Here is a 25,719-nt window from a genome sequence, read left to right on the forward strand (position 1 = left end):
GAGACTCCATATGAGGAGGTTATGGGCAGAGTTCACGCACTTAAGTTGGCTAATTCTTTTATTTTAGATGCCGCTTTGCAATTAGCTAGATTAGCGGCGAAAAATTCAGGGTTTGCAATTGTGGCGCGCAGAGCGCTTTGGCTAAAGTCTTGGTCAGCGGATGTATCATCCAAGACAAAATTGCTTAATATCCCCTTCAAGGGTAAAACTCTCTTTGGGCCAGAATTGAAAGAGATTATCTCAGACATCACTGAGGGAAAGGGCCACGCCCTCCCACAAGATAGGCCTTTCAAAGCCAAGAATAAGTCTAATTTTCGTTCCTTTTGTAATTTCAGGAACGGAACGGCCTCTAATTCTGCATCCTCTAAGCAAGAGGGTAATGCTTCACAGACTAAACCAGCCTGGAAACCGATGCAAGGCTGGAACAAGGGTAAGCAGGCCAAGAAACCTGCTGCTGCTAACAAAACAGCATGAAGGAGTAGCCCCCGATCCGGGACCGGATCTAGTGGGGGGCAGACTCTCTCTCTTTGCTCAGGCTTGGGCAAGAGATGTTCAGGATCCCTGGACGCTAGAAATAGTTTCTCAGGGTTATCTTCTGGAATTCAAGGAACTACCTCCAAGGGGAAGGTTTCACATATCTCACTTATCCTCAAACCAAATAAAGAGACAGGCATTCTTACATTGTGTAGAAGACCTGTTAAGGATGGGAGTGATACACCCAGTTCTAATGGCGGAACAAGGAATGGGATTTTACTCAAATCTGTTCGTAGTTCCCAAAAAAGAGGGAACCTTCAGACCAATTCTGGATTTAAAAATCCTAAACAAATTTCTCAGAGTACCATCGTTCAAAATGGAAACCATTCGAACGAATCTACCTACAATCCAGGAAGGTCAATTTATGACTACCGTAGATCTAAAGGATGCGTACCTACATATTCCTATCCACAAAGAACATCATCGGTTCCTAAGGTTCGCCTTTCTGGACAAACATTACCAGTTTGTGGCCCTCCCATTCGGGTTAGCCACTGCTCCAAGGATTTTCACAAAGGTACTCGGGTCCCTTCTAGCGGTTCTAAGACCGAGGGGCATTGCAGTAGTACCATACTTGGACGACATTCTAATACAAGCGTCGTCCCTTTCAAAGGCAAAGGCTCATACAGACATCGTTCTGGCCTTTCTCAGATCTCACTGATGGAAGGTGAACATAGAAAAAAGTTCTCTGTCTCCGTCGACAAGAGTTCCCTTCTTGGGAACAATAATAGATTCTTTAGAAATTAGGATTTTTCTGACAGATGTCAGAAAGTCAAAACTTCTAAGCGCTTGTCAAGTTCTTCATTCAGTTCCACGTCCTTCCATAGCTCAGTGCATGGAAGTAGTAGGGTTGATGGTTGCAGCAATGGACATAGTTCCTTTTGCGCAAATTCATCTAAGACCATTACAACTGTGCATGCTGAAACAGTGGAATGGGGACTATACAGACTTGTCTCCAGTGATTCAAGTAGATCAGAAGACCAGAGATTCACTCCGTTGGTGGCTAACCCTGGACCACCTATCCCAGGGAATGAGCTTCCGCAGACCAGAGTGGGTGATCGTCACGATAGACGCCAGTCTAGTGGGCTGGGGCGCGGTCTGGGAATCCCTGAAAGCTCAGGGACTATGGTCTCGGGAAGAGTCTGTTCTCCCGATAAACATTCTGGAACTAAGAGCGATATTCAATGCTCTCAGGGCTTGGCCTCAGCTAGCAAAGGCCAGATTCATAAGATTCCAATCAGACAACATGACAACTGTTGCTTATATCAATCATCAGGGGGGAACAAGGAGTTCCCTGGCGATGAAAGAAGTGACCAAAATAATACAATGGGCGGAGGATCACTCCTGTCACCTATCTGCGATCCACATCCCAGGAGTGGAAAACTGGGAGGCGGATTATCTGAGTCGTCAGACATTCCATCCGGGGGAGTGGGATCTCCACCGGAGATATTTGCCCAGTTGACCCAATTATGGGGCATTCCAGACATGGATCTGATGGCGTCTCGTCAGAACTTCAAGGTTCCTTGCTACGGGTCCAGATCCAGGGATCCCAAGGCGACTCTAGTGGATGCACTAGTAGCGCCTTGGACCTTCAACCTAGCTTATGTGTTTCCACCGTTTCCTCTCATTCCGAGGCTGGTAGCCAGGATCAAGCAGGAGAGGGCCTCGGTGATCTTGATCGCTCCTGCGTGGCCACGCAGGACTTGGTATGCAGACCTGGTGAATATGTCATCGGCTCCACCATGGAAGCTACCTTTGAGACAGGACCTTCTTGTACAGGGTCCATTCGAACATCCAAATCTAGTCTTCCTCCAGCTGACGGCTTGGAGATTGAACGCTTGATTCTATCAAAGCGTGGATTTTCAGATTCTGTGATAGATACTCTGGTTCAAGCCAGAAAACCGGTAACTAGAAAAATTTACCATAAAATATGGAAAAGATATATCTGCTGGTGTGAATCCAAGGGATTCCCATGGAATAAGATAAAGATTCCTAAGATCCTTTCCTTTCTACAAGAAGGTTTGGATAAAGGATTATCTGCGAGTTCTCTAAAGGGACAGATTTCTGCCTTATCTGTCTTACTACACAAACGACTGGCAGCTGTGCCAGATGTTCAAGCATTTGTTCAGGCTCTGGTTAGGATCAAGCCTGTTTACAGACCTTTGACTCCTCCCTGGAGTTTAAATCTAGTTCTTTCAGTTCTTCAAGGGGTTCCGTTTGAACTTTTACATTCCATAGATATTAAGTTGTTATCTTGGAAAGTTTTGTTTTTGGTTGCTATTTCTTCTGCTAGAAGAGTTTCTGAGTTATCTGCTCTGCAGTGTACTCCGTCCTATCTGGTGTTCCATTCAGATAAGGTTGTTTTGCGTACTAAACCTGGTTTTCTTCCAAAGGTTGTTTCCAACAAAAATATTAACCAGGAGATAGTTGTACCTTCTTTGTGTCCGAATCCAGTTTCAAAGAAGGAACGTTTGCTACACAATTTAGATGTAGTCCGTGCTCTAAAATTCTACTTAGAAGCTACAAAAGAGTTCAGACAAACATCTTCTCTGTTTGTCGTCTATTCTGGTAAAAGGAGAGGTCAAAAAGCAACTTCTACCTCTCTTTCCTTTTGGCTTAAAAGCATCATCAGATTGGCTTATGAGACTGCCGGACGGCAGCCTCCTGAAAGAATCACAGCTCACTCCACTAGGGCTGTGGCTTCCACATGGGCCTTCAAGAACGAGGCTTCTGTTGATCAGATATGTAAGGCAGCGACTTGGTCTTCACTGCACACTTTTGCCAAATTTTACAAATTTGATACTTTTGCTTCTTCGGAGGCTATTTTTGGGAGAAAGGTTTTGCAAGCCGTGGTGCCTTCCGTTTAGGTAACCTGATTTGCTCCCTCCCTTCATCCGTGTCCTAAAGCTTTGGTATTGGTTCCCACAAGTATGGATGACGCCGTGGACCGGACACACCAATGTTGGAGAAAACAGAATTTATGCTTACCTGATAAATTACTTTCTCCAACGGTGTGTCCGGTCCACGGCCCGCCCTGGTTTTTTAATCAGGTTTGATGAATTATTTTCTCTAACTACAGTCACCACGGCACCCTATGGTTTCTCCTATTTTTTCCTCCTGTCCGTCGGTCGAATGACTGGGGTGGGCGGAGCCTAGGAGGGACTATATGGCCAGCTTTGCTGGGACTCTTTGCCATTTCCTGTTGGGGAAGAGATATTCCCACAAGTAAGGATGACGCCGTGGACCGGACACACCGTTGGAGAAAGTAATTTATCAGGTAAGCATAAATTCTGTTTTTTAGCGCGTTTTCTCCTTTAGGCAGGGGCGGCCCTGCGTGGCACCCAGCCTGACTTGGTGGGGCTCTTTACTTATGGTCTAATATGAGACGGAGGAGACGAAGCGGTTTCTGTAGTCCGGTTCATAGGAGGTGGTGAGTGCCCCGGCCATTGGCGGTTATAAAGGTGTCTGTTAGTTTCTCTTTTATTCTAATAAAAGTGTAAGCTATGGAGGATTCTGACGCGTTAGAGGGTACTCCCTCTTTGACAAAGTCTCATACCTGTGTTTATTGTGAGGTTCCGGTAGACCAGCCTGCCCAGTTATGTTCTACATGCCTTGAGAGGGTCAAGACTAAAAGAATGCCTAGTACCACTGAGCCGTCCACCTCTGAGGGTTCTCCGTCCCGTGAGGTGTGTTCCCGAGTTGAGTCCCCTATGGCACATGCAGTGCCCCGGGGTCCGACTGTTGCTCCTTTGGGAGAGATATGTTGGCCGCCAGATTTTGCGGATCAACTTCAGACGGCGGTTTCTAAAGTGATCCACGCCTCTTCCTGTGGAGTGGTTCGACGAAGGGGTCCACTCCGACGCATCGGAGGGGACTCCTCCTGGGTCGGAATCAGTGTCATCTAAAGCTCCGGCAGGGGAGCCTGGCTATAGGTTTAAGATGGAGAATTAGCGCTTTTTGCTAAAGCAAGTGCTCGCTATTCTAGAGGTTCCGGAGCCGAAGCTTCCAGAGAACCTTCTATCCCTAAGCTAGATAAGGTTTATAAGGACAGGGTGGTACCCCAGACCTTCCCGGTTCCTATAAAGATGGCTAACATTTTCAAGAACGAATGGGATTGATTAGGGTCTTCTTTTTCCCCTTCTTCGTCCTTTAAGAAATTTTTCCTTGTTCCGGAGGCTCAGTTGGAGTTGTGGGGGACCATTCCTAGGGTGGATGGGGCCATCCCCATGCTCGCTAAGTGAACAACTATTCCCCTAGAGGATAGCTCTTCGTTCAAGGTGCCTATGGATAAAAAGTTGGAAAACATGCTGCGAAAGATGTTTCAGCACACAGATGTTTGTTTTTCAGCCGGCAGCAGCCGTAGCCGCAGTTGCTGGAGCTGCGTCATATTGGTGTGATTCCCTGAGTGAAATGATTGAGGGTGAACCCTCTTTCGAAGAGGTGCAGGAGAAGATTAAGGCTTTGAAGGTCAGTTTTAGCGTGCAGGGCCTTGTGGTCCTATCTAGACGACATCCTGGTAAGAGCGCCGTCCTTCAGTCAGGCAGTGGTGGACCATTCAAGGTCCCTGATCCTGCTACTTCAATCTCATGGTTGGAAAATAAACTCTGTAAAGAGCTCCCTGGTACCCAGCACCAGGGTGGAGTTTCTGGGCACGATCATAGACTCGGTGTCCATTAAGATTTTTCTCACAGATCAGAGACGCAGGAAGCTTGCATCTTCTTGTCTGGCCCTGGGATCCTCAGTGAAGCCCTCGGTGGCCCAATGTATGGAGGTGATAGGGCTCATGGTCTCCAGCATAGAAGTCATTCCATTTTCCAGATTTCATCTCAGGCCTCTTCAGTTATGCATGTTGAGGCAGTGGAACGGCGATCATTCAGATCTCTCACAGCTGATATCCATGGATGTAGGGGCTCGGACCTCCCTCTCTTGGTGGATCTGCCCACAACAACTGTCCATGGGGACATCCTTCTTGAGACAGTACTGGGAGATTGTGACCACGGACACAAGTCTGGTGGGATGGGGGAGCTGTTTAGGGTGCCAGAATGGCACAGGGAAAATGGTCTCGGCTGGAGTCCCTTTTACTGATAAATATCCTGGAACTTTGAGCGATCTACAATTCTCTGAAGGCGTGGCCCCACTTGGGGGCGTTCAACTTCATTAGGTTTCAGACGGACAACATTAACTTGGTGGCTTACATCAACCATCAGGGGGTACAAGGAGCTCCCTCACAATGAGGGAGGTGACTCGGATACTGGAATGGGCGGAGGCCCACAACTGCTCCCTTTCGGCGATCCACATCCTGGGTGTGGACAACTGGAAAGTAGACTTTCTCAGCAGGCAAACATTCCATCCGGGGGAATGGTTTCTTCACCCCAAGGTGTTTGCGGAGATTTGTCTCAGATGGGGTATGACGGAGATAGATCTCATAGCGTCCAGACTCAATTGCAAACTTCCCCATTACAGGTCAAGGGACCCCCAGGCAGAACTGATAGATGCATTGGCGGTGCCTTGGGGGTTCGATCTAGCGTACATTTTTCCTCCCTTACCACTTCTACCTCGTATTGTGGCACTCATAAAACAGGATAGAGCGTCAACTATTCTGATTGCTCCTTCGTGGCCGCGGAGGACGTGGTTTGCGGATCTAATGGGGATGTCATCCTCTCCGCCGTGGAGGTTACTATGTTGCAGGGATCTGTCACTCGGCGCATCTGCCATAAGGTGTGGAGGACTTACTTGTCCTGGTGTGAGAAACATGGATACCCTTGGCACAAGGTGAGGGTTTCTAGAATTCTGTCCTTTCTTCAAGAAGGTTTAGAGAAGGGACTTGCTGCTAGTTTCTTAACTGGACAGATTTCGGCATTATCTGTTTTGTTACACAGGAGACTCGCTGAGCTCCCTGATATCCAATCCTTTGTTCAGGCTTTGTCTCGAAGCAGGCCTGTCTTTAGGACTTCAGACAATCTACAGCTATTTTTGTCGTGTATTCAGGGAAGCACAGGGGTCAGAGGGCTTCTGCTACTTCTCTGTCTTTTTGGCTGAGGAACTTGATCCATTTGGCTTAAGAGACAGCGGGACATAAGCCTCCTCAGAGGATCACGGCTCATTCCACTGGAGCGGTGGCTTCATCTTGGGCCTTCAAGAATAAGGCCTCTATGGAGCAGGTTTGTAAGGCGGCTACCTGGTCCTCCTTACACACTTTTACAAAGTTTTACAAATTTGACGTTTTTGCTTCTGCGGAAGCGGCTTTTGGAAGAAAGGTTCTACAGGCTGTGGTACCCTCAGATTAGGGTCTGCCTTTTACCCTCCCGGTTTCATTCAGTGTCCTCTAGAGCTTGGGTATATGTTCCCAATAGTAAATGAATAAAGCAGTGGACTCTCCTCCCCTTTAGATGGAAAACATAAATTATTTCTCTTCTGGCACCATTTATACCCTGATATTTCTCCTACTGTTCCTTGTTCCCTCTGCAGAATAACTGGGGGATAAGGGGAGTGGGAGAAGTATTTAAGCCTTTGGCTGGGGTGTCTTTGCCTCCTCCTGGTGGCCAGGTTCTTAATTCCATATAGTAATGAATGAAGCTGTGGACTCTCCTCCCCACGATGGAAATGAAATTATCAGTTAAGCATAATTTATGTTTTTCTTTCTATATGCAGTAAAATGTATACATTTTTTACTTACATATAAATGACCATGATCTGATTAACTTCATTTCCAGCCCAGGATCCTCCTCTGACTTTTATCCAACCGAAGGAGAACCTGGACCATGAGTTTCTTAGAGGTCTGGTGAAGAGTATTAAGATGAATAATGTATATGATCCTATCAGTCAAATTCTGGACTTTATGCAACGGATCTCAGAGTGCAAACGACAAAGGTATTTTTGTTTTTTTAACAATGTGAGTTCAAGATACTTTCTGCAGAGGTTATTCAATGTTAGACATGAAACACAAACTTTATCTTCTGATTAAGATAGAACATACAATTTTAATCAACTTTCCAATTTACTTCTATTATCAAATTTGCTTCATTCTCTTGCTATACTTTGTTGAAGTAGCAACAATGCACTACTGTGAGCTAGATGAACGCATTGGGTGAGCCAAAACATGAGGCCTATATGTGCAGCCACCAATCAACAGCTCCTGAACCTACCTAGGCATCCTTTTCAAAAAGGATACAAAGAAAACAACAATTTAGATAATAAGACTATGTAATTTCAAACATCTTTCAAATGTACTATCTGATCCATGTTCCTTTAATTTTTTTCCTCAACCTTTATTTAGCCTGAATTGGTGTAGCCTAGTGCAGCTAATTGATGATGCGCTTGCCAACTTTGTTGTGGAGAAAATGATGTATTATTTGCATAAATGCTATGTGTTTTTTTGTGTGTGTGTTCTCTAATTTTATTATCTCTGATTTCATTTTCAGGAGTTTGTACAGAGAAATACTGTTTCTTACACTGGTTGCTCTAGGAAGAGATAACATTGATATTGGTAAGAATCACTATGATTTGTCTTAATTTAGAATTTTCTTTTTTACTCCTTGGGCCTGTTGAATACCCATATAGTTTAATGTGAATTGAATTATCTTACTCTTGTTGTGTCTTTGTTTTCTGCTGTTTCATATAACCACCTCCTTTTATTTGTTTTTTAAAGTACTTTGAAGCATGTTTATAGTCACCCCTTACCTGCAAAAGAAGTCTGTTGTTGTGTTGTTTTTAATTTACTATACCTTATTGTATTTTGCAAAATCATTTTTATAAAGGTAAAAATGACTCATGGTATTTTAACACTGCCTAAAGCTATTAGTTTAATTATTTGACAACTTGGATTAAATTAACACATTTTTTCCTAATATATATTGGGGCAAAGCACAGTAAGTCATGCTGGGTTGTTCTTCGCTCTCTGTTTTATTGGAGAAAAATAACTTTCTAGTTGAGTCCTCCTACATGAAATCACTTCCAATTTTGCTTCAAGAAAACATTGTCAACATTCTTTTTTTTTTTTTTTTTTAAGAACTAGCAGGTATATGAGTTTATTTATTGTGAATGTTATCAGATTGTGCTTCTCAAATCATGATATAAATATACAAGTGGTCAGTCTGTAATATTAATTCAGATGACATTTTGGACTTTAGGAGTAACACTAACAGCTTAAGGCTGCAAATCCAATGACTACCATCTCCACTGCCCGTCTATAACACTCTTGCCTGACTTCCTCCATAAATTGGAGGCGGCAGTTGTTCACAAGTAAAGAAACATGGCTGCATGAGAGGAGCGGACCAGGTACAACGCTCTGTCTTAACTCATTCATGCCTGGTTTTGCTAAGCCACCAACATTTTTTCTTTCATGTAATTAGCAAGAGTCCATGAGCTAGTGACGTATGGGATATACATTCCTACCAGGAGGGGCAAAGTTTCCCAAACCTCAAAATGCCTATAAATACACCCCTCACCACACCCACAAATCAGTTTTACAAACTTTGCCTCCTATGGAGGTGGTGAAGTAAGTTTGTGCTAGATTCTACGTTGATATGCGCTCCGCAGCAGGTTGGAGCCCGGTTTTCCTCTCAGCGTGCAGTGAATGTCAGAGGGATGTGAGGAGAGTATTGCCTATTTGAATGCAGTGATCTCCTTCTACGGGGTCTATTTCATAGGTTCTCTGTTATCGGTCGTAGAGATTCATCTCTTACCTCCCTTTTCAGATTGACGATATACTCTTATATATACCATTTCCTCTACTGATTCTCGTTTCAGTACTGGTTTGGCTTTCTACTACATGTAGATGAGTGTCCTGGGGTAAGTAAGTCTTATTTTCTGTGACACTCTAAGCTATGGTTGGGCACTTTTATATAAAGTTCTAAATATATGTATTCAAACATTTATTTGCCTTGACTCAGGATGTTCAACGTTCCTTATTTCAGACAGTCAGTTTCATATTTGGGATAATGCATATGAATAAATCATTTTTTCTTACCTTAAAAATTTGACTTTTCCCTGTGGGCTGTTAGGCTCGCGGGGGCTGAAAATGCTTCATTTTATTGCGTCATTCTTGGCGCGGACTTTTTTGGCGCAAATTTTTTTTTCTGTTTCCGGCGTCATACGTGTCGCCGGAAGTTGCGTCATTTTTGACGTTTTTTTGCGCCAAAGGTGTCGGCGTTCCGGATGTGGCGTCATTTTGGCACCAAAAGCATTTAGGCGCCAAATAATGTGGGCGTCTTTTTTGGCGCTAAAAAAATATGGGCGTCACTATTGTCTCCACATTATTTCAGTCTCATTATTTTGTGCTTCTGGTTGCTAGAAGCTTGTTCACTGGCATTTTTTTCCCATTCCTGAAACTGTCATTTAAGGAATTTGATCAATTTTGCTTTATATGTTGTTTTTTCTATTACATATTGCAAGATGTCCCACGTTGAAGCTGAGTCAGAAGATACTTCTGGAAAATCGCTGCCTGGTGCTGGAGCTACCAAAGCTAAGTGTATCTGCTGTAAACTTTTGGTATCTGTTCCTCCAGCTGTTGTTTGTACTGTTTGTCATGACAAACTTGCTAATGCAGATAATATTTCCTTTAGTACTGTTACATTACCTGTTGCTGTTCCGTCAACATCTAATACTCAGAGTGTTCCTGATAACAGAAGAGATTTTGTTTCTAAATCCATTAAGAAGGCTATGTCTGTTATTCCTCCTTCTAGTAAACGTAAAAAGTCTTTTAAAACTTCTCATTTTTCAGATGAATTTTTAAATGAACATCATCATTCTGATACTGATATTGGTTCCTCTGATTCAGAGGATTCTGTCTCAGAGGTTGATGCTGATAAATCTTCATATTTATTTAAAATGGAATTTATTCGTTCTTTACTTAAAGAAGTCCTAATTGCATTAGAAATTGAGGATTCTAGTCCTCTTGATACTAAATCTAAACGTTTAGATAAGGTTTTTAAATCTCCTGTAGTTATTGCAGAAGTGTTTCCTGTCCCTGGTGCTATTTCTGAAGTAATTTCCAGGGAATGGAATAATTTGGGTAATTCTTTTACTCCTTCTAAACGTTTTAAGCAATTATATCCTGTGCCATCTGACAGATTAGAATTTTGGGACAAAATCCCTAAGGTTGATGGGGCTGTCTCTACTCTTGCTAAGCTTACTACTATTCCTACGGCAGATGGTACTTCCTTTAAGGATCCTTTAGATAGGAAAATTGAATCCTTTCTAAGAAAAGCTTACTTGTGTTCAGGTAATCTTCTTAGACCTGCTATATCTTTAGCGGATGTTGCTGCAGCTTCAACTTTTTGGTTAGAAGCTTTAGCGCAACAAGTAACAGATCATAATTCTCATAGCATTATTATTCTTCTACAACATGCTAATAATTTTATTTGTGATGCCATCTTTGATATCATTAGAGTTGATGTCACGTATATGTCTCTAGCTATTTTAGCTAGAAGAGCTTTATGGCTTAAAACTTGGAATGCTGATATGTCTTCTAAGTCTACTCTGCTTTCCCTTTCTTTCCAGGGTAATAAATTATTTGGTTCTCAGTTGGATTCTATTATCTCAACTGTTACTGGAGGGAAAGGAACTTTTTTACCACAGGATAAAAAATCTAAAGGTAAATTTAGGTCTAATAATCGTTTTCGTTCCTTTCGTCACAACAAGGAACAAAAGCCTGATCCTTCATCCTCAGGAGCGGTATCAGTTTGGAAACCATCTCCAGTCTGGAATAAATCCAAGCCTTTTAGAAAACCAAAGCCAGCTCCCAAGTCCACATGAAGGTGCGGCCCTCATTCCAGCTCAGCTGGTAGGGGGCAGATTACGTTTTTTCAAAGAAATTTGGTTCAATTCCGTTCACAATCTCTGGATTCAGAACATTGTTTCAGAAGGGTACAGAATTGGCTTCAAGATAAGGCCTCCTGCAAAGAGATTTTTTCTTTCCCGTGTCCCAGTAAACCTAGCGAAGGCTCAAGCATTTCTGAAATGTGTTTCAGATCTAGAGTTGGCTGGAGTAATTATGCCAGTTCCAGTTCTGGAACAGGGGCTGGGGTTTTATTCAAATCTCTTCATTGTACCAAAGAAGGAGAATTCCTTCAGACCAGTTCTGGATCTAAAAATATTGAATCGTTATGTAAGGATACCAACATTCAAAATGGTAACTGTAAGGACTATCCTGCCTTTTGTTCAGCAAGAGCATTATATGTCCACAATAGATTTACAGGATGCATATCTGCATATTCCGATTCATCCAGATCACTATCAGTTTCTGAGATTCTCTTTCCTAGACAAGCATTACCAGTTTGTGGCTCTACCGTTTGGCCTAGCTACAGCTCCAAGAATTTTTACAAAGGTTCTCGGTGCCCTTCTGTCTTTAATCAGAGAACAGGGTATTGTGGTATTTCCTTATTTGGACGATATCTTGGTACTTGCTCAGTCTTCACATTTAGCAGAATCTCATACGAATCGACTTGTGTTGTTTCTTCAAGATCATGGTTGGAGGATCAATGTACCAAAAAGTTCATTGATTCCTCAGACAAGGGTAACCTTTTTAGGTTTCCAGATAGATTCAGTGTCCATGACTCTGTCTTTGACAGACAAGAGACGTCTAAAGTTGATATCAGCTTGTCGAAACCTTCAGTCACAATCATTCCCTTCGGTAGCTTTATGCATGGAATTTCTAGGTCTTATGACTGCAGCATCGGACGCGATCCCCTTTGCTCGTTTTTACATGCGACCTCTTCAGCTCTGTATGCTGAACCAGTGGTGCAGGGATTACACAAAGATATCTCAATTAATATCTTTAACACCGATTGTACGACACTCTCTGATGTGGTGGACAGATCACCATCATTTAGTTCAGGGGGCTTCTTTTGTTCTTCCGACCTGGACTGTAATTTCAACAGATGCAAGTCTGACAGGTTGGGGAGCTGTTTGGGGGTCTCTGACAGCACAAAGGGTTTGGGTATCTCAGGAGGTGAGATTACCGATCAATATTTTGGAACTCCGTGCAATTTTCAGAGCTCTTCAGTCATGGCCTCTTCTAAAGAGAGAATCGTTCATTTGTTTTCAGACAGACAATGTCACAACTGTGGCATACATCAATCATCAAGGAGGGACTCACAGTCCTCTGGCTATGAAGGAAGTATCTCGAATTCTGGTATGGGTGGAATCCAGCTCCTGTCTAGTTTCTGCGGTTCATATCCCAGGTATAGACAATTGGGAAGCGGATTATCTCAGCCGCCAAACGTTACATCCGGGCGAATGGTCTCTTCACCCAGAGGTATTCCTTCAGATTGCTCAAATGTGGGGACTTCCAGAAATAGATCTGATGGCCTCTCATCTAAACAAGAAACTTCCCAGGTATCTGTCCAGATCCAGGGATCCTCAAGCGGAAGCAGTGGATGCATTGTCACTTCCTTGGAAGTATCATCCTGCCTATATCTTTCCGCCTCTAGTTCTTCTTCCAAGAGTAATCTCCAAGATTCTGAAGGAATGCTCGTTTGTTCTGCTGGTAGCTCCAGCATGGCCTCACAGGTTTTGGTATGCGGATCTTGTCCGGATGGCCTCTTGCCAACCGTGGACTCTTCCGTTAAGACCAGACCTTTTGTCGCAAGGTCCTTTTTTCCATCAGGATCTCAAATCCTAAAATTTAAAGGTATGGAGATTGAACGCTTGATTCTTAGTCAAAGAGTTTTCTCTGACTCTGTGATTAATACTATGTTACAGACTCGTAAATCTGTATCTAGGGAGATATATTATAGAGTCTGGAAGACTTATATTTCTTGGTGTCTTTCTCATCATTTTTCCTGGCATTCTTTTAGAATTCCGAGAATTTTACAGTTTCTTCAGGATGGTTTGGATAAAGGTTTGTCTGCAAGTTCCTTGAAAGGACAAATCTCTGCTCTTTCTGTTCTTTTTCACAGAAAGATTGCTAATCTTCCTGATATTCACTGTTTTGTACAAGCTTTGGTTCGTATAAAACCTGTCATTAAGTCAATTTCTCCTCCTTGGAGTTTGAATTTGGTTCTGGGGGCTCTTCAAGCTCCTCCGTTTGAACCTATGCATTCGTTGGACATCAAATTACTTTCTTGGAAAGTTTTGTTCCTTTTGGCCATCTCTTCTGCCAGACGAGTTTCTGAATTATCTGCTCTTTCTTGTGAGTCTCCTTTTCTGATTTTTCATCAGGATAAGGCGGTGTTGCGAACTTCTTTTAAATTTTTACCTATGGTTGTGAATTCTAACAACATTAGTAGAGAAATTGTGGTTCCTTCATTGTGTCCTAATCCTAAGAATTCTAAGGAGAGATCATTGCATTCTTTGGATGTAGTTAGAGCTTTGAAATATTATGTTGAAGCTACTAAGAATTTCCGAAAGACTTCTAGTCTATTTGTTATCTTTTCCGGTTCTAGGAAAGGTCAGAAGGCCTCTGCCATTTTTTTGGCATTTTGGTTGAAATCTTTAATTCATCATGCTTATGTCGAGTCGGGTAAAACTCTGCCTCAAAGGATTACAGCTCATTCTACTAGGTCAGTTTCTACTTCCTGGGCGTTTAGGAATGAAGCTTCGGTTGATCAGATTTGCAAAGCAGCAACTTGGTCTTCTTTGCATACTTTTACTAAATTCTACCATTTTGATGTGTTTTCTTCTTCTGAAGCTGTTTTTGGTAGAAAAGTACTTCAGGCAGCTGTTTCAGTTTGAATCTTCTGCTTATAATTTCAGTTTTTTTCATTATAAAATTTAAACTTTATTTTGGGTGTGGATTATTTTTCAGCGGAATTGGCTGTCTTTATTTTATCCCTCCCTCTCTAGTGACTCTTGCGTGGAAAGATCCACATCTTGGGTAGTCATTATCCCATACGTCACTAGCTCATGGATTCTTGCTAATTACATGAAAGAAAACATAATTTATGTAAGAACTTACCTGATAAATTCATTTCTTTCATATTAGCAAGAGTCCATGAGGCCCACCCTTTTTTGTGGTGGTTATGATTTTTTTGTATAAAGCACAATTATTCCAATTCCTTATTTTTTATGCTTTCGCACTTTTTTCTTATCACCCCACTTCTTGGCTATTCGTTAAACTGATTTGTGGGTGTGGTGAGGGGTGTATTTATAGGCATTTTGAGGTTTGGGAAACTTTGCCCCTCCTGGTAGGAATGTATATCCCATACGTCACTAGCTCATGGACTCTTGCTAATATGAAAGAAATGAATTTATCAGGTAAGTTCTTACATAAATTATGTTTTTCTTCATCTCTACAGAAAACTTTTAGAGATTCTCTATCTATATATTCAGTGAGGTGGCAGACAAATGTTCTCAATAAGTATATCACGAAACAACTTATATATTTTCATTATTTATTTTGCCCCTTTTCATGTAATTCTACTCTGCAAATTTAGCCATTTCTACTTCTTAGAACACAAAAAGCACCCTGCTGTCTTCCCAAGGCTAACCCTACCTCATATCTTTCAATAATTGTCTTTAACTGCTAACTGACTTTATGACCGTGGCTAGACTAAAGTCCAGATTGGGTCCTCCAAATAAAGCTAATGGTGTATTTTTTTTTAAATGTTGAGACTTGGCTGATATGTTATCAGGGCCAGATTTATAATAAGGCAGAGTAGGCACCTGCCTACAGGCACCCTCCATAGAGGGGCACCTGTCTCTGCCTATTATAAATACCGGTCAGCTGCCAACCTTAACTAAGCAGTAACATAACAGCATTACAGAAGCGCTGAGGCATACACGCCACACACATGTGATGCTGTTATTTCACTAGCAGTGGTCACAGGGGGGAGTGGTTCAGATTTGGGTACCTACAGCCACCTGGACTGTACATCCGGTCCTGTATGTTTTAATAATCTTAATTAAGCCATTTTAAGCAATGATTGCCTGCATTGTGTAAATATTTCATTTTCTTATAATGATATGTTTTTATGCTGTATGAGACTGACGTGCACATAGAGCTTGCATAACTCTGTTAAAGGTTAGTACTCCTATGTCACAGGGCCATTTACACTGTTATGAAGAATAATGTTACCTTTTCTCTTGTAAAGGTGTATCCAGTCCACGGGTTCATCCATTACTTCTAAACTTACATTCTTGCATTTCAAATAAAGATACTAAGAGAATGAAGAAAATTTGATAATAGGAGTAAATTAGAAAGTTGCTTAAAATGTCATGCACTATCTGAATCACGAAAGAAAAAATTTGGGTTCAGTCAGCACTCACATAGAGTCATACAGAATGTGTATGTATTAGGCCTTATACAGCAATAACACATACAAAAAAAATAACTATTTACACAAAGCAGGCACTCTTTAAAGGAGGCTGCCTGGGAAGTTGGGTGGAAGCAGAGCAAGGAATGAAAAGTTAATGGTTCACAGAGGTGTTGCAAGCTATCTGGTATGAGACTGCAACACAACTGCCCAAATTTATCCCAGGATCAAGCCAAAATAGAAGCACATGTGGGCCTAACCTGAGGGCTACACAACATAACTGATTAGCAGGGAGGTGCATGGTTTATAGAAAGGGGAGAGCATGGTTTATAGTGTAAAAAGTGATACAGGAACATGTGACTAATTTAAGTAACACATTTGCCAACATTAATAGTAAAAAAACAAAATTTATGCTTACCTGATAAATTTATTTCTCTTGTGGTGTATCCAGTCCACGGGTTCATCCATTACTTGTGGGATATTCTCCTTCCCAACAGGAAGCTGCACGAGGACACCCACAGCAGAGCTGTCTATATAGCTCCTCCCCTAACTGCCACCCCCAGTCATTCTCTTGCAGCTCTCGACAAGAAAGGAAGTATCAAGAGAGATGTGGTGACTTAGTGTAGTTTTTACCTTCAATCAAAAGTTTGTTATTTTTAAACGGTACCAGCATTGTACTGTTTTTACTCTCAGGCAGAAATTGGAAGAAGTCTTCTGCCTGGAGGTTTGATGATCTTAGCGGTTTGTAACTAAGGTCCATTGTTGTTCTCACACATAACTGAAGAGTATGGAAAGAAAACTTCAGTTGGGGGGACGGTCTGCAGATTGCCTGCTTTGAGGTATGTTCAGTATATTTTTTTCTAGAGAGATGATAAGGTCTAGAAAATGCTGACAATTGCCTGGTATATTTAAGGTAAGCCTGATACAGTGATTTAACAACAACTGGGATCATGCTTGCAAAAAGGGATAATGTTCATGTTAATACTCATATTACTTAGTGTAAAAACGTTTGCATGATTTATAAATAAAAACGTTTTTTCTCTGAGGGTGATAAATCTTTATTTGGGGCCTAATTTCCAAATGGCTTGTTAGATTACTCCTAGGAGTACTTTTTTAAGGCCCTCTGACTTTGAGTGCATGGTGTGAGGGACCTATTTTCGTTTTCAGTCTGAGACATCCAGCTTCCCTGAAGGAGTCCTCTGGCTTATAGGACCTCTATAGAGGGTTTTGTTCCTGCAAAAATCGTTTTTAAGGGCAGGTAGGAGCCACAGCACAGCTGTGGCAGTGTGTTTGACTGTTTGTTAACAGGTTTTAAGTTTTTCTAATTCGTTTTTGGGCCTGAGGGGTTAATCATCCATTTGCAAGTGGGTGCAATGCTGCTTTAGTCCCTTATACACACTGTAAAAATTTCGTAGAGTTTACTACTTTTTATCACTGTTTTGCAGTTTATGTGGTAGTTTTTTTCTCTTAAAGGCACAGTACCGTTTTTTATTATTGCTTTTTTCACATTTATTAAAGTGTTTTCCAAGCTTGCTGGTCTCATTACTAGTCTGTTAAACATGTCTGACATAGAGGAAACTCTATGTTCATTATGTTTAGAAGCCATTATGGAACCCCCTCTTAGAATGTGTACCAAATGCACTGACCTTTCTACAGGGAGTGCAGAATTATTAGGCAAGTTGTATTTTTGAGGATTAATTTTATTATTGAACAACAACCATGTTCTCAATGAACCCAAAAAACTCATTAATATCAAAGCTGAATAGTTTTGGAAGTAGTTTTTAGTTTGTTTTTAGTTATAGCTATTTTAGGGGGATATCTGTGTGTGCAGGTGACTATTACTGTGCATAATTATTAGGCAACTTAACAAAAAACAAATATATACCCATTTCAATTATTTATTTTTACCAGTGAAACCAATATCTCAACATTCACAAATATACATTTCTCCAACATAGGTGTGTCCGGTCCACGGCGTCATCCTTACTTGTGGGATATTCTCCTCCCCAACAGGAAATGGCAAAGAGCCCAGCAAAGCTGGTCACATGATCCCTCCTAGGCTCCGCCTTCCCCAGTCATTCTCTTTGCCGTTGTACAGGCAACATCTCCACGGAGATGGCTTAGAGTTTTTTAGTGTTTAACTGTAGTTTTTATTATTCAATCAAGAGTTTGTTATTTTAAAATAGTGCTGGTATGTACTATTTACTCTGAAACAGAAAAGAGATGAAGATTTCTGTTTGTAAGAGGAAAATGATTTTAGCAACCGTTACTAAAATCGATGGCTGTTTCCACACAGGACTGTTGAGAGGAATTAACTTCAGTTGGGGGAACAGTGAGCAGACTTTTGCTGCTTGAGGTATGACACATTCTAACAAGACGATGTAATGCTGGAAGCTGTCATTTTCCCTATGGGATCCGGTAAGCCATTTTTATTACAGAAAGAAAAAAAGGGCTTCACAAGGGCTTTTTAAGACTGTAGACATTTTCTGGGCTAAATCGATTTATATATAAACATATTTTATACTCCATAGCCTTGAGGAATTATTTTAATCTTGGGAATTATGTAAAATAACCGGCAGGCACTGTATTGGACACCTTATTCTCTAGGGGCTTTCCCTAATCATAGGCAGAGTCTCATTTTCGCGCCTCTATTGCGCACTTGTTTTTGAGAAGCATGACATGCAGATGCATGTGTGAGGAGCTCTGATACATAGAAAAGACTTTCTGAAGGCGTCATTTGGTATCGTATTCCCCTTTGGGCTTGGTTGGGTCTCAGCAAAGCAGATACCAGGGACTGTAAAGGGGTTAAATATAAAAACGGCTCCGGTTCCGTTATTTTAAGGGTTAAAGCTTCCAAATTTGGTGTGCAATACTTTTAAGGCTTTAAGACACTGTGGTGAAATTTTGGTGAATTTTGAACAATTCCTTCATACTTTTTCGCAATTGCAGTAATAAAGTGTGTTCAGTTTAAAATTTAAAGTGACAGTAACGGTTTATTTTAAAACGTATTTTGTACTTTGTTATCAAGTTTTTGCCTGTTTAACATGTCTGAACTACCAGATAGACTGTGTTCTGAATGTGGGGAAGCCAAGGTTCCTTCTCATTTAAATAGATGTGATTTATGTGACACAAAATTTAGAGAAAATGATGCCCAAGATGATTCCTCAAGTGAGGGGAGTAAGCATGGTACTGCATCATCCCCTCCTTCGTCTACACCAGTCTTGCCCACACAGGAGGCCCCTAGTACATCTAGCGCGCCAATACTCCTTACTATGCAACAATTAACGGCTGTAATGGATAATTCTATCAAAAACATTTTAGCCAAAATGCCCACTTATCAGCGAAAGCGCGACTGCTCTGTTTTAGAAAATACTGAAGAGCATGAGGACGCTGATGATATTGGTTCTGAAGGGCCCCTACACCAGTCTGAGGGGGCCAGGGAGGTTTTGTCTGAGGGAGAAATTTCAGATTCAGGGAAAATTTCTCAACAAGCTGAACCTGATGTGATTACATTTAAATTTAAATTGGAACATCTCCGTGCTCTGCTTAAGGAGGTGTTATCCACTCTGGATGATTGTGAGAATTTGGTCATTCCAGAGAAACTATGTAAAATGGACAAGTTCCTAGAGGTCCCGGGGCCCCCCGAAGCTTTTCCTATACCCAAGCGGGTGGCGGACATTGTAAATAAAGAATGGGAAAGGCCCGGTATACCTTTCGTCCCTCCCCCCATATTTAAAAAATTGTTTCCTATGGTCGACCCCAGAAAGGACTTATGGCAGACAGTCCCCAAGGTCGAGGGGGCGGTTTCTACTCTAAACAAACGCACCACTATACCCATAGAAGATAGTTGTGCTTTCAAAGATCCTATGGATAAAAAATTAGAAGGTTTGCTTAAAAAGATGTTTGTTCAGCAAGGTTACCTTCTACAACCAATTTCATGCATTGTTCCTGTCACTACAGCAGCGTGTTTCTGGTTCGATGAGCTAGAAAAGGCGCTCAATAATAATTCTTCTTCTTATGAGGAGATTATGGACAGAATTCATGCTCTCAAATTGGCTAATTCTTTCACCCTAGACGCCACTTTGCAATTGGCTAGGTTAGCGGCGAAAAATTCTGGTTTTGCTATTGTGGCGCGCAGAGCGCTTTGGTTAAAATCTTGGTCAGCGGATGCGTCTTCCAAGAACAAATTGCTTAACATTCCTTTCAAGGGGAAAACGCTGTTTGGCCCTGACTTGAAAGAGATTATCTCTGATATCACTGGGGGCAAGGGCCACGCCCTTCCTCAGGATAGGTCTTTCAAGGCCAAAAATAAACCTAATTTTCGTCCCTTTCGCAGAAACGGACCAGCCCCAAGTGCTACGTCCTCTAAGCAAGAGGGTAATACTTCTCAAGCCAAGCCAGCCTGGAGACCAATGCAAGGCTGGAACAAAGGAAAGCAGGCCAAGAAACCTGCCACTGCTACCAAGACAGCATGAGATGTTGGCCCCCGATCCGGGACCGGATCTGGTGGGGGGCAGACTCTCTCTCTTCGCTCAGGCTTGGGCAAGAGATGTTCTGGATCCTTGGGCACTAGAAATAGTCTCCCAAGGTTATCTTCTGGAATTCAAGGGGCTTCCCCCAAGGGGGAGGTTCCACAGGTCTCAATTGTCTTCAGACCACATAAAAAGACAGGCATTCTTACATTGTGTAGAAGACCTGTTAAAAATGGGAGTGATTCATCCTGTTCCTTTAGGAGAACGAGGGATGGGGTTCTACTCCAATCTGTTCGTAGTTCCCAAAAAAGAGGGAACATTCAGACCAATCTTAGATCTCAAGATCCTAAACAAGTTTCTCAAGGTTCCATCGTTCAAAATGGAAACCATTCGAACAATTCTTCCTTCCATCCAGGAAGGTCAATTCATGACCACAGTGGATTTAAAGGATGCGTATCTACATATTCCTATCCACAAGGAATATCATCGGTTCCTAAGGTTCGCATTCCTGGACAAGCATTACCAGTTTGTGGCACTTCCGTTCGGATTAGCCACTGCTCCAAGGATTTTCACAAAGGTACTAGGGTCCCTTCTAGCGGTGCTAAGACCAAGGGGCATTGCAGTAGTACCTTACTTGGACGACATTCTGATTCAAGCGTCGTCCCTTCCTCAAGCAAAGGCTCACACGGACATTGTCCTGGCCTTTCTCAGATCTCACGGGTGGAAAGTGAACGTAGAAAAAAGTTCTCTATCTCCGTCAACAAGGGTTCCCTTCTTGGGAACAATAATAGACTCCTTAGAAATGAGGATTTTTCTGACAGAGGCCAGAAAATCAAAACTTCTAAACTCTTGTCAAATACTTCATTCTGTTCCTCTTCCTTCCATAGCGCAGTGCATGGAAGTAATAGGTTTGATGGTAGCGGCAATGGACATAGTTCCTTTTGCGCGAATTCATCTAAGACCATTACAACTGTGTATGCTCAGTCAGTGGAATGGGGACTATACAGACTTGTTTCCGACGATACAAGTAGATCAGAGGACCAGAGATTCACTCCGTTGGTGGCTGTCCCTGGACAACCTGTCACAGGGGATGAGCTTCCGCAGACCAGAGTGGGTCATTGTCACGACCGACGCCAGTCTGGTGGGCTGGGGCGCGGTCTGGGGACCCCTGAAAGCTCAGGGTCTTTGGTCTCGGGAAGAATCTCTTCTCCCGATAAATATTCTGGAACTGAGAGCGATATTCAATGCTCTCAAGGCTTGGCCTCAGCTAGCAAAGGCCAAGTTCATACGGTTTCAATCAGACAACATGACGACTGTTGCGTACATCAACCATCAGGGGGGAACAAGGAGTTCCCTGGCGATGGAAGAAGTGACCAAAATCATTCAATGGGCGGAGACTCACTCCTGCCACTTGTCTGCAATCCACATCCCAGGAGTGGAAAATTGGGAAGCGGATTTTCTGAGTCGTCAGACATTTCATCCGGGGGAGTGGGAACTCCATCCGGAAATCTTTGCCCAAATTACTCAATTGTGGGGCATTCCAGACATGGATCTGATGGCCTCTCGTCAGAACTTCAAGGTTCCTTGCTACGGGTCCAGATCCAGGGATCCCAAGGCGACTCTAGTAGATGCACTAGTAGCACCTTGGACCTTCAAACTAGCTTATGTATTCCCGCCGTTTCCTCTCATCCCCAGGCTGGTAGCCAGGATCAATCAGGAGAGGGCATCGGTGATCTTGATAGCTCCTGCGTGGCCACGCAGGACTTGGTATGCAGACCTGGTGAATATGTCATCGGCTCCACCATGGAAGCTACCTTTGAGACGAGACCTTCTTGTTCAAGGTCCGTTCGAACATCCGAATCTGGTCTCACTCCAACTGACTGCTTGGAGATTGAACGCTTGATCTTATCAAAGCGAGGGTTCTCAGATTCTGTCATTGATACTCTTGTTCAGGCCAGAAAGCCTGTAACTAGAAAAATTTACCACAAAATATGGAAAAAATATATCTGTTGGTGTGAATCTAAAGGATTCCCTTGGGACAAGGTAAAATTTCCTAAGATTCTATCCTTTCTTCAAGAAGGTTTGGAGAAAGGATTATCTGCAAGTTCCTTGAAGGGACAGATTTCTGCCTTGTCTGTGTTACTTCACAAAAAGCTGGCAGCTGTGCCAGATGTTCAAGCCTTTGTTCAGGCTCTGGTTAGAATCAAGCCTGTTTACAAACCTTTGACTCCTCCTTGGAGTCTCAATTTAGTTCTTTCAGTTCTTCAGGGGGTTCCGTTTGAACCCTTACATTCCGTTGATATTAAGTTATTATCTTGGAAAGTTTTGTTTTTGGTTGCAATTTCTTCTGCTAGAAGAGTTTCAGAATTATCTGCTCTGCAGTGTTCTCCTCCTTATCTGGTGTTCCATGCAGATAAGGTGGTTTTACGTACTAAACCTGGTTTTCTTCCGAAAGTTGTTTCTAACAAAAACATTAACCAGGAGATAGTCGTGCCTTCTTTGTGTCCGAATCCAGTTTCAAAGAAGGAACGTTTGTTGCACAATTTGGATGTTGTTCGTGCTCTAAAATTCTATTTAGATGCTACAAAGGATTTTAGACAAACATCTTCCTTGTTTGTTGTTTATTCTGGTAAAAGGAGAGGTCAAAAAGCAACTTCTACCTCTCTCTCTTTTTGGTTTAAAAGCATCATCAGATTGGCTTATGAGACTGCCGGACGGCAGCCTCCTGAAAGAATCACAGCTCATTCCACTAGGGCTGTGGCTTCCACATGGGCCTTCAAGAACGAGGCTTCTGTTGATCAGATATGTAAGGCAGCGACTTGGTCTTCACTGCACACTTTTACTAAATTTTACAAGTTTGATACTTTTGCTTCTTCTGAGGCTATTTTTGGGAGAAAGGTTTTGCAAGCCGTGGTGCCTTCCATCTAGGTGACCTGATTTGCTCCCTCCCTTCATCCGTGTCCTAAAGGTTTGGTATTGGTTCCCACAAGTAAGGATGACGCCGTGGACCGGACACACCTATGTTGGAGAAAACAGAATTTATGTTTACCTGATAAATTACTTTCTCCAGCGGTGTGTCCGGTCCACGGCCCGCCCTGGTTTTTTAATCAGGTCTGATAATTTATTTTCTTTAACTACAGTCACCACGGTATCATATGGTTTCTCCTATGCAAATATTCCTCCTTTACGTCGGTCGAATGACTGGGGAAGGCGGAGCCTAGGAGGGATCATGTGACCAGCTTTGCTGGGCTCTTTGCCATTTCCTGTTGGGGAGGAGAATATCCCACAAGTAAGGATGACGCCGTGGACCGGACACACCGTTGGAGAAAGTAATTTATCAGGTAAACATAAATTCTGTTTTCTGACATTCAAAAACAAAACAAAAACAAATCAGCGACCAATATAGCCACCTTTCTTTGCAAGGACACTCAAAAGCCTGCCATCCATGGATTCTGTCAGTGTTTTGATCTGTTCACCATCAACATTGCGTGCAGCAGCAGCAACCACAGCCTCACAGACACTGTTCAGAGAGGTGTACTGTTTTCCCTCCTTGTAAATCTCACATTTGATGATGGACCACAGGTTCTCAATGGGGTTCAGATCAGGTGAACAAGGAGGCCATGTCATTAGATTTTCTTCTTTTATACCCTTTCTTGCCAGCCACGCTGTGGAGTACTTGGACGCGTGTGATGGAGCATTGTCCTGCATGAAAATCATGTTTTTCTTGAAGGATGCAGACTTCTTCCTGTACCACTGCTTGAAGAAGGTGTCTTCCAGAAACTGGCAGTAGGACTGGGAGTTGAGCTTGACTCCATCCTCAACCCGAAAAGGCCCCACAAGCTCATCTTTGATGATACCAGCCCAAACCAGTACTCCACCTCCACCTTGCTGGCGTCTGAGTCGGACTGGAGCTCTCTGCCCTTTACCAATCCAGCCACGGGCCCATCCATCTGGCCCATCAAGACTCACTCTCATTTCATCAGTCCATAAAACCTTAGAAAAATCAGTCTTGAGATATTTCTTGGCCCAGTCTTGACATTTCAGCTTGTGTGTCTTGTTCAGTGGTGGTCGTCTTTCAGCCTTTCTTACCTTGGCCATGTCTCTGAGTATTGCACGCCTTGTGCTTTTGGGCACTCCAGTGATGTTGCAGCTCTGAAATATGGCCAAACTGGTGGCAAGTGGCATCTTGGCAGCTGCACGCTTGACTTTTCTCAGTTCATGGGCAGTTATTTTGCGCCTTGGTTTTTCCACACGCTTCTTGCGACCCTGTTGACTATTTTGAATGAAACGCTTGATTGTTCGATGATCACGCTTCAGAAGCTTTGCAATTTTAAGAGTGCTGCATCCCTCTGCAAGATATCTCACTATTTTTGACTTTTCTGAGCCTGTCAAGTCCTTTTTTTGACCCATTTTGCCAAAGGAAAGGAAGTTGCCTAATAATTATGCACACCTGATATAGGGTGTTGATGTCATTAGACCACACCCCTTCTCATTACAGAGATGCACATCACCTAATATGCTTAATTGGTAGTAGGCTTTTGAGCCTATACAGCTTGGAGTAAGACAACATGCATAAAGAGGATGATGTGGTCAAAATACTCATTTGCCTAATAATTCTGCACTCCCTGTATAAGTTATAAAGACCATATTATGGCTTTTTAAAGATTTATCACCTGAGGTTTCTGAGACTGACAAAAGGGAGGTTATGCCATCTAGCTCTCCCCACCTGTCAGAACGTATAACTCCCGCTCAAGGGACGCCAAGTACATCTAGCGCGTCCAATGCGTTTACTTTACAAGACATGGCAGCAGTTATGAATCATACCCTCACAGAGGTATTGTCCAAACTGCCAGGGTTACAAGGAAAGCAAGACAGCTCTGGGGCTAGAAGAAATACAGAGCTCTCTGACGCTTTAGTAGCTATGTCTGATACACCCTCACAATGTGCAGAAGTTGAAGCAGGAGAGCTTCTATCTGTGGGTGACTTCTCTGATTCAGGGAAGGCGTTACTTCAGTCTGACTCTGAAATGACAGCATTTAAATTTAAGCTTGAACACCTCCGCGTGTTGCTCAGGGTGGTTTTAGCGACTCTGGATGACTGTGACACCATTGTAGTCCCAGAGAAATTGTGTAAAATGGACAAATACTCTGCAATGCCTGTTTACACTGATGTTTTTCCAATCCCTAAGAGGTTTTCAGAAATTATTACTAAGGAATGGGATAGACCAGGTGTGCCGTTCTCTCCCCCTCCTGCTTTTAAGAAAATGTTTCCTATAGATGCCGCTACACTGGACTTGTGGCAGACGGTCCCTAAGGTGGAGGGAGCAGTCTCTACCCTAGCTAAGCATACAACTATTCCTGTTGAGGACAGTTGTGCTTTCCTAGATCCTATGGATAAGAAATTTGAGGGTTTCCTAAAGAAAATACAACAAGGTTTTATTCTCCAGCCTCTTGCATGCATTGCCACAGTCACTGCTGCAGCGGATTTCTGGTTCGAGTCTCTGGAGGACTAAGAGCGATATT

General features: G+C 42.6%; 1 protein-coding gene across 2 annotated transcripts in view; it reads left to right on the top strand.

The window, feature by feature from the left end:
* The window catches only part of DENND4A (DENN domain containing 4A), an 858,339-nt gene that overhangs the window by 818,639 nt on the left and 13,981 nt on the right, over positions 1-25,719 (top strand). For both annotated transcript variants that reach the window (XM_053718534.1, XM_053718535.1), the window contains exons 30-31: positions 7,245-7,401; positions 7,953-8,017. In XM_053718534.1, the coding sequence (XP_053574509.1) occupies positions 7,245-7,401; positions 7,953-8,017 (222 nt within the window). The remainder of the gene's footprint in view (positions 1-7,244; positions 7,402-7,952; positions 8,018-25,719) is intronic.

The sequence above is a fragment of the Bombina bombina genome, chromosome 6 (assembly GCF_027579735.1).
Source record: "Bombina bombina isolate aBomBom1 chromosome 6, aBomBom1.pri, whole genome shotgun sequence".
In the NCBI taxonomy this organism is placed as follows: Eukaryota; Metazoa; Chordata; class Amphibia; order Anura; family Bombinatoridae; genus Bombina; species Bombina bombina.